Source organism: Lactuca sativa, chromosome 8 (genome assembly GCF_002870075.4).
Source record: "Lactuca sativa cultivar Salinas chromosome 8, Lsat_Salinas_v11, whole genome shotgun sequence".
NCBI classification, from domain to species: Eukaryota; Viridiplantae; Streptophyta; class Magnoliopsida; order Asterales; family Asteraceae; genus Lactuca; species Lactuca sativa.
In genome coordinates this window covers 85200881-85210825 of record NC_056630.2, presented here as the reverse complement: position 1 = coordinate 85210825, position 9945 = coordinate 85200881, and the positions used below count along the sequence as shown (strand labels likewise).

The 9945-nt window shown below is 32.9% G+C and overlaps 1 protein-coding gene across 1 annotated transcript; it reads left to right on the top strand.

The window, feature by feature from the left end:
• The first annotated feature begins 6032 nt into the window (after nt 1–6032).
• LOC111913766 (DAR GTPase 3, chloroplastic) lies at nt 6033–9553 on the top strand. Its single transcript, XM_023909472.3, has 9 exons — nt 6033–6311; nt 6918–7061; nt 7158–7274; nt 7381–7524; nt 7609–7695; nt 7879–7994; nt 8092–8273; nt 8793–8850; nt 9220–9553. Exons 1-9 carry the CDS (start codon nt 6171–6173, stop codon nt 9356–9358), a joined length of 1128 nt encoding a protein of 375 aa, XP_023765240.1. The 5' UTR covers nt 6033–6170; the 3' UTR covers nt 9359–9553.
• The last annotated feature ends 392 nt before the right edge of the window (nt 9554–9945 follow it).

Here is a 9945-nt window from a genome sequence, read left to right as displayed (position 1 = left end):
CTTCCCACTTTCATCATGTCTCTAACTCTCATAAAATCTTAGTTTATCATCTTAAAGACAATCTTTGGTTGGGCTAATATGTGATGGATTTTTTGATGGAAAGAAGACCTGAAGACCCTCTGGTTTGAAGAAAGCAACTTCTAAAACATTTGTGATTGTGTGTTTTGATTTAATTCTTTCTGATTTTGGTAACAAAAGGCCTAATTGAAGTCCTGGAGTCCACTCTATTTATTGCTCCCAAAGACTTTCTGATTTATCAAGCTTGAAGGTTTATGATTCTTTAAGTGGATCACAGTTGGTGTATCTCTCCACTTTGTTGCTCCTGATTTTGACGGAAGGAAGGGGAGGAGAATAGGAGATATATCTGAACGATTTAATGAGTTTTCCTTTTTACCAATTAACCAAAGTATAAGTTTTGAAAAAAACAATACCTGAATGCAATTTAATTAGTTTTTTTTTTCTTATCATCTTTAAACATTCTTCAAACCCCCTAACTCGACCTAATATAGTAAATGTACATTAAGTTAATAAAGACTACTATCAAGAACTTTTGTTTAGAAAAAAATGGTTACAATTGTTTGCAATTTACTTTTGAGGAAATTAACAAACATGATCATTAGGAATCTTGAGATATAACGAAATAATTTTTTTTTTTTACCAATAATCACCATTCCAAAATAAAGCATTTCAAACTAACTATATGCCATCCATAAGGTTATGGGTATGGTTACGCTGGAAGAAGATGTCACTTCAATTCATGAACCATTTCACAACATCATTACAATCTAAGGGGGCGGTGTTAACATATATATAAAAAAAGAAAAAGCGATATACAAAGAAGGAGGGAGAATGCCTCCATGAAGATTCGTGAAGTCACCCACTCCACAAGAGGACTACGGAAGAATGGGGAGATGTTCGTGCGTAAATTGACCATTTTACGTTAGATTCCACACGTGGAATCACCTCCATACCTAACGACCTAATTATTATTTTTTTCTGACAAAAAGTACATATCAGACCCAAAATTTGGATTATGTATACCAAAAAACTATTCTTTAGTTTTAATAATAAATCCAAAATTCGTTAGAAAATCAGAAATTTTGATAAACACTTGTTTTTTATTGTTGAAATCTAACAAAAAAAAACATAGCAAAAGAGAAATACAATAAAACAAAGGGATTAAAATATGACACTTGATTGAAAAATCGATAATATAGACATTTCAAAATGACTATTTTGAAAATGAATAAAGAAAGTTTTTGAATTTTTTTTGGTGCAAATAAGAAGAAAATATATACTATATATTTTTTGAATTTCCAAACGCCTTATTCAGACCTAAAGGGTGTTTGAGATTGCTCATTTAACTCAATAAACATTTTTTTGCTGATAAAAATGATTCTTAGCTTATATGGTGATAAATGTTTTTATTTATTTATTTATTTATTTAATATTTGGATTAGTTTATATGATGTCAAAAGTTTATAAGTTATTAGCTTTTTAAAGATAAAAATAATTATTAGCTTTCTATATATATTTTAATCTTCTAAACTTTTTAAAAATCTAATAAATCAATAAAAAAGTTTCGAACTGTCTTGTTCCCGAGTTCTACTTAAGGAGGGATATAAAAGGATACGGAGGGATGTCGAAGGAATATCGTGTTCTCGACTTTCATTAATAGAAAGGAAAGAGAGGGAGGGAAAGATTTTGGAGCCATATTTCGTTCTAAATTTTCTTTTAGACCGGTGGGTATGGGAGAGAAGTTTCTCTCACTTTTTGTGGGTTATACCCTCCTTTCCCTCACATTTCTTTCCTTCACCTAAAAACCCAAGGAATGAGTGGGAAGCTCTTCCCTCACATTTTTTTTAAATAAGTTTTTTTTATATGATTTATAATTTTTAAATTAATACTAAACATAAAATTTAATTAAAAATAAAAAAAACATTTCATTAATTAAAACTAGAAAGGTTACCCCCGCTATGCGAGGGGCAGAAGATTTCAATATTGTTTTCGAATCGATAAAATGACAAACGTAGAAAGTGCAAGAATGAAAAGACCGGGCTTTGCCCCAGACCGTTTTTTTCATTTTCATGAAAATATGTAAAAGTTTTGACTGCAAGGACCAGAAGTGTCAAAATGGCTAAAGAATTAAAGGGGTTGGAATTAACAACTTTTTAGAAAAGGGATCAAAGTTGTCAAACCGTTAAAGTTTTGTGGCCAAACTTTAAATATTCAAAGGTTCCTAAAAAGTGTAAAAATATTGATTGCAAGGAACAAAAGTGAAAAATGTAAAAGTTTGGACTGCAAGGACCAGAAGTGTCAAAATGGCTAAAGAATTAAAGGGGTAGGAATTAACAACTTTTTAGAAAAGGGATCAAAGTTGTCAAACCGTTAAAGTTTTGTGGCCAAACTTTAAATATTAAACGGTTCCTAAAAAGTGTAAAAATATTGATTGCAAGGAACAAAAGTGAAAAATGTAAAAGTTTGGACTGCAAGGACCAAAAGTGTCAAAATGGCTAAAGAATTAAAGGGGTAGGAATTAGCAACTTTTTAGAAAAGGGATCAAAGTTGTCAAACCGTTAAAGTTTTGTGGCCAAACTTTAAATATTAAAAGGTTCCTAAAAAGTGTAAAAATATTGATTGCAAGGAACAAAAGTGAAAAATATAAAAGTTTGGACTGCAAGGACCAGAAGTGTCAAAATGGCTAAATAATTAAAGGGGTAGGAATTAGCAACTTTTTAGAAAATGGATCAAAGTTGTCAAACCGTTAAAGTTTTGTGGCCAAACTTTAAATATTAAACGGTTCCTAAAAAGTGTAAAAATATTGATTGCAAAGAACAAAAGTGAAAATGTAAAAGTTTGGACTGCAAGGACCAGAAATGTCAAAATGGCTAAAGAATTAAAAGGGTAGGAATTAGCAACTTTTTAGAAAATGGATCAAAGTTGTCAAACCGTTAAAGTTTTGTGGCCGAACTTTAAATATTAAAAGGTTCCTAAAAAGTGTAAAAATATTGATTGCAAGGACCAAAAGCGTCAAAATGGGTAAAATAGTACAAGGACCAATTCTGCCAAAAAAATTACAAGTTTACTATTCTTTTTCTTCATAACTTTAATATATATATATATATATATATATATATATATATATATATATATATATATATATATAAATAATAATAATAATAATAATAATAATAATAATAATAATAATAAAACTTACATTAAACCTAAAATTTAAAAAACTAGAAAATTAAAAAAAAACAAAAAAAACACAAACTAAAAATCAAACAAACCAACAACGACCTACGAAAAATACTTTTTCATAATTTTTTTCCTCTTCTTCATCACGAGATCGAGAGCTGGTCCTGAAAGATGATCGATGTTTTCCATCAAAAACTTCATATCCTCAATTTCTTGTCTCTCAGCCCGCTCATTTTCCCTTGTTTATTCTTTTTCTTTGTCGAAAGTGAAACGTTCGGAGAAATTAAGATTATATCGATCAAATGACGATGTTATTTTCCGCATTTAGTCAATGTGCACGCTGAAATTAGATGCACCCGAAGAAGTCCCTTTTCCCTTTCTCTTCGCTTTGTCCCTACCCATTGGGCGGACAATTTCTTCTAACTCGAGTTCGTCATCCTGATTTAAATCTAGACCGACCCGAGCATCGGAGGAGGCTGTGTAACCACTAGAGCCCGTTTTCGTTCGCTTTGATTGTTGGACTCTAAAAATAAAATCTTGCTCGTATTTTTTCCACCTAGGACATCGAACCAATAATTTCCAACAATCGTGCCACTTGAATGGCTTTCCGTAGGGGTGTTGAACGGGTAATTTTTTCGGGTTTCGGGTAATTCGGGTCGGGTAATTTGGGTTTTTCATGTTAGAAAAATTACCCGTTACCCTACCCAAACTAAATTCGGGTAATTCGGGTATCAGGTCGGGTTTGGGTAACTCGGGTATTACTCGAAATATATAATTTTTTTTTGAATTTCACCTAATTATAAATTTAGTGAAATAAATATGTCGTGCTTTATTAGTCTTGTTTATATAAACAAACGAGACATAAACGAAGTTACTCAAGCTTTGAACATTGAGATTTTTTAGTCAATAATACATGAGATATCAAGTAATTTTTTTAACAACTTAATCTAATCTAATAAGATGTTAAAAAAACAAATACCTAAAGATCTTAATTTAAAAGTTTAAAATGTTTAAGATAAATGTAGCCATAAGTTTTGCCATGTTCTGAAGTTTCTTCAAGATAATGAGTTTGTTAATTGCGATAAAAACTATAATCTAGAAAACAGTTAAGTTTTAAAGAACGTGATGATATATAAAAGTTACTTTTAATATTGTTTGTGTCGTATTGTCATAATAAATATATTTATGCTTTACAATAATGATAGTTAGTTTAAGTGTGATCAAATACCTGTTATATAGTACAAGCTGTACAAAAAAAAGGAATTTTTAAAATAATTTGGGTAATTCAGGTATACCCGAAACCCAAAAAATGTACCTTTAACCCGACCAAAAAAAAATCGGGTAACCTGTTTACCCAAAAAAAATTACCCGATACCCGAAAAAATCGGACGGGTAATTCGGGTATCGGGTATTTTCGACAGGCTAGTTTTTCGACTTCTTCAAGGTAAAACTGCAAAGCTTCTTGATGTATTTGTTCGTCCCCTTGGCCACTTTTCCGTTGGGTGTTTAGGTTGTTGTACAACCCGTTTATTTTTTAAACCCCCTTTGCTATTTCTCGAAACTTCAAATTCAGTTGATGTTTCATACAGTAGTCATCACCTTTTTCTAGCTCCTCTCGAAACCGTTCTAAAATGCGAAACCAAAAATGGTCTCCCAGTTGTGCGTTTCCTTGAATCGAATCTTCAGAAATGTCAACCCAAGATTTGACCAAAACTAGCTCTTTTGTGTGGAAGCCATGTAGTCGACTTTTGTCTTCCATGTTGTGCGACACCCTCGTGCGATTGTTTTTTCCCTTTACATCTTTGTGGGGGTGGTGTGGGTTGGGTTTCGGGAACCATCTCTTTTTCTTCCGAGTCATCCAACTCGTCGACAAGTTGGTGTTGTTGGTGGGTTTGGGTTTGAGGTTGAGGTTGATTTGGCGATTGTTGATCCGGAAACACAACAAAGTTTGAAAACATCTGCAGCGAAACATTTGGAACTTGCATCTGGTAATTTTGTCCAACATTTTGGTATTGGAATTGTAGTGGGGATTGAATGAGAGCATCGAGTTGGGGGCGATAAACTCCTTGTGGTGATGAATCGATGACAAAAATGTTTCAAGAAGGGATGTTTATACTCGAACCATTGTTTTTTTTTTTTTTCCTTCGATTGGAAGGTAGGGTTTGATTGTCAGGATTCATTTTTTTTAGAAGAAAGTGGAGAGAATAGAGGATTTTGTGTGAATTTTGTTTGATGGTAAATAGTTGTGTATTTATAGGTGTGTAAAAAGGTTAAAACAAAAAAATGGATTTAAATCCATTTAGCCATTGCAACTTTTTTTTTTTTTTACCGTTGAATAATGGTTGAATTTAAAAAAAAAAATAATAATAAAATAACACCCAATCACAGCAGGAGAGAGAACACGGGAAAGGTTTCCCTCACCCATTCCCGCACCACCCTTCCCGGCACCGACGGTGCGGTGTTCCGCCGGGCGGGAACCTCCCCACGACCCTTTCCCGCTCTCACTCCGTCCGCCTTAGATTGGACGGATTTGAGAAGAAAGTGGGGGGAAAAATATTTTTAAGTTTTTTTTTTCCTTCTAACCCACGAACACAAAAAACTTAAAATTTTTATTTTCATTTCCTTCGAACTCGGAAACACGTAACAATAAATATTTTCCTTCTACTCCCTTGCTTTCAGTCAAAAATTTTCTAACCTTTCCTCTATTTAATTTACAAAAAGTCTGGGGAATAAGGAAATCCCACATACCAATAGTTGTCATTTGTATAAAACTTAAAAAATTAGATTAAATACATTTTTCTGTATTTTGTAAATATCCCTTTTAGAATCTACCCAGAAAATTGTTAGCTTTTTGGAACGGATAGGAAACAATACTACTCTCTCAAACACGAAAAAAGCATCGGTGGTTAAATAAACCGTTCTCCTCCCTGTCGCACCAGACAAAGTGGTTATAATTGAGCCACTCGGCAGCAATGGCTGTTCACCTCTCAGGTGTATTTTTCAGTAAAGCTTCAATTTCACCACCTATTTTTCAACATCGAAGGAGACCGCCATCAACGGTGGTTACAGCCGCCTCCGCCGCGCCTCCCCCTTCACTCCCACCCACTATTCAGGCAAGTTATATATTTCCTTCTATGCAGTTCTTAATCGCTGAAATTTGTTCTTACTGACTAGACTAAATCTCCTTCACGCGATTTTGAAGAAATTCAGCTGTGAAAATGTCGGCTATTTGAGGGATTTTTCAATTTAAGGGTTTTGTGACGGAAAATGAGAATGAATTAAACGTTATCTAAATACGAGTACATGTTACCAACCTGCCATAGAAAGGGTTAGCAAACGGGTAAATTGAGCTACGTAGAGCTTAATTTTGCTTTGTTTCCTCGAAGTCATATATTTGATATCACAAATGGAAAATTTAATCAATTGGGCATCAAAGATACAGTTCAGTCAAAGAAGAAAAAAAGTTGATATGATTTTGTTTGTAGTGTTTGCTATAGTTTTGATGTAGTTGAAATTTTTCACAAATGTGAAATACAAATCAAGTTTGTAGTTGAAAAAATAATCCGTTTTTTGACATATAAAACCAAATTCATAATCAGTTTACTTATACACTCCAAACTGATTATTACAAGTATCCAAAACACCCCTTTAGAATACCACTCTGTAATAGTATCACTTATGGTCTATGCTTACAAGTTATAGAACCAAAATTAATGCAGACTATTGGTGGGAAAAGTGCAAATTGGTATGGAAATAGTGACATGAATTCTAGTAATTCAATGGTCTCTTTTGAAGAGGAATACGATTGGGCTGATCTTGAAACCGATCTTTACCACTGGACAAAATCATTGCGTCCTGTTCAGGTACTCTTAAGGTCTGAGCTTCCCTTACGATTTTACATTGATTGAAAACTATCATAATTTTAAAATTGACATATTAGTATCTGTAATATTCCTCAGTGGTACCCAGGCCATATTGGAAAAACAGAAAGAGAACTCAAAGAACAGCTCAAGTTGATGGATGTTGTCATAGAAGTAAGAGATGGTAGGATCCCAATGTCCACAAGCCACCCTCTGGTAATCTTCTTTTTTTTATGTTAATTCATATCCTTATACTTATACTTTCATTTATGTCAATTTAAGTCCTTATACTCTTAAGCTTTACATGAACAATGACAATCAGATGGATTCATGGCTCGGTAATAGAAAAAGAATCTTGGTATTGAACAGAGAAGACATGATATCAACTGCTGATCGGAATGCTTGGGCAGATTATTATGGTAGACAAGGAATAAAGGTTGTCTTCTCCAATGGACAGCTTGGGATGGTATACTATTACTTTCGTATTCACTTTATTTAAAAAAAAAACAAGAAAACAAGAATTAATGGCTGTTTTTTATGAAAAGTACAGGGAAGCATGAAGTTAGGAAGATTAGCAAAGTCAGTAGCTGCAGAGGTGAATATGAAACGTAGAGCAAGAGGACTGCTTCCTCGTGCAGTGAGTTCTACTTAACCTCAAATGCCTTACTTTTTCTACCAATATCAGCAATGTACTTTATTTTTATCCATAAAATGGTTACAAATTTCATGTTCAATATTGCTATTTTTGTAAAGACATATAAGTACATTGCTTATATTGGTAAAAAGAGTAAAGTAGATTGCTATTTCATGCAATTTTTAGGTTCGAGCTGGAATAGTTGGTTACCCAAATGTTGGAAAGTCTTCTTTGATCAATCGTCTATTGAAGCGTCGTATGTGTCCAGCTGCTCCAAGACCGGGTGTAACACGATCGTTAAAGTATGTTGCTTATTTAATTTTAGTATTTTTGTTTTTATAAAATCATGTTCATCTTAATTTAATTTTTTTATTTGGTTTTTGTGATCTTGGTAAAAAGATGGGTTCGTTTTGGAAGTGATCTAGAGTTGTTGGATTCTCCTGGAATAATCCCAATGAGGATGAGTGATCAATCAGCAGCTATAAAGCTTGCTATTTGTGATGACATTGGGGAAAAATCGTATGATTTTACAGATGTTGCGGGTGTTTTTGTACAAATGCTCTCGAAGCTTCCGGAAGCAAGTATGATCCTTTTTTCTTTGTTTATTTATATGTTTTGTTAAAGAAAAAAAATGGAAACATTGTTGCATAAATTGGTAAAAAGGAGTGAAAAATTGTTGCATGAACAAGCATTTAATTGGTCTTTTAGGATTGTTTCTTCTTTTCACTTGGGTAATTTTAACTAATGCAATTGTAACATAATTGACTTTTATAACGGTTTTCGAAAGTTGGATGGTTTTGTAATGATTTTTACAATCAATAGAAATGAAGTAAAAGTGTGTTGTTATTTGTTGCAATTTGTCCTGTCCAAAATACCCTCATTAAATACAAATAAACAAATGTTTCTCCCCAAAATCAAAACCATCGAGTTGTTTGTACTTTGTAATATTGACAAAGGACAATTGTTAGATTTACATTTGGAATCGTTTCCAAAAATTAAACCTTTGCAATATTCATAAGACATTGATTGACTAAAATTTTATCTTGACCACTTTTTTTACCGAGTATTTAACAATCAATTTCCATTCTTGTTTTTGGTAGATAACAATGTTCTTTGGGAGCGTTACAAGATTGACACAGATGGTCGATGTGGTAGAACGTACGTTACAAATGTTTTTTTTTTTTTTTTAACCCAATTCTATCCACCATATGGCTTTTAGGGCGCGTTTGTTTGTTTTTTTGTTTTACAGAACATGACATGACAAAACAGACTGTACTGTGTTTGTCCTGGATTGGACTGCATTGGACTAGGACAGGAATCGAGACTAATGTCAGTGGTACAAAAGTTGCAACTTTTTGTCCTTATCCTCGTCATCAAAAATAGTCCTACAAAAAAAAGACATGAATACCCTCAATATCTTGTCTGTGCAAAAGACATGAGTGCCCTCCTTATCCTCGTCATTGAAAATAGCCCCACAAAGCTTGTATAGTCTATGACTTAATATGTGTTCTTTTTGTAAATTCATAGATTTGTCCACAAACTTGCAATCGAGTTGTTCAATGGAGATGAGCATCAAGCGGCCTTTCGGATCTTGTCAGACTTTAGAAAAGGGCGATTAGGTAAAATTGCACTCGAGAGACCTCCTGTTCAATCCCGTGTTATATAACCTGGTAAAAGAATACTTCAAGCTGGAGACTATAGTTGCAAAAACCAAAGATATTAGGATTTAGCTGTTTGTATAAAATACTGAAAAAGTGAATCCCTAAGAAATTATGAGGAAATTTATTTGCTTAGTTTATCAAAAGTGTACCAACTTGTAGTTTACTTATGAATTATGAAATGTAAATTTTCATTTTCACTATCTTTACTTTCTTCCTTCTTTCAACTCAAGCTCACAATATTAGAAATTACCAAATGTCTTTTATTTATTTTTTCGGGTGTCACAGGGATTCCATTCGATAAATTAACTATCTAAAAAAATCACAAAACCACACAAAATAATAATAAATTGTTGGTCAACTCAACTGGAACCCCTTGTGACTCTTTCAACTCGTCTATTTCGTCCATGTTTACAATTTGCTATTATTTTATTTTGGTGTGGTAATTTTTGGCAAATTGCTAACTTGTCAAACACTTAAATGCTCAACTCTAATTATTGGTTTGATGTCAATTTAATGGATGATTACCAGTACGCTTTTTGATTTAATTATTATTATTATTATTATTTTCTAAAATCTATCAATTTTTCAGATA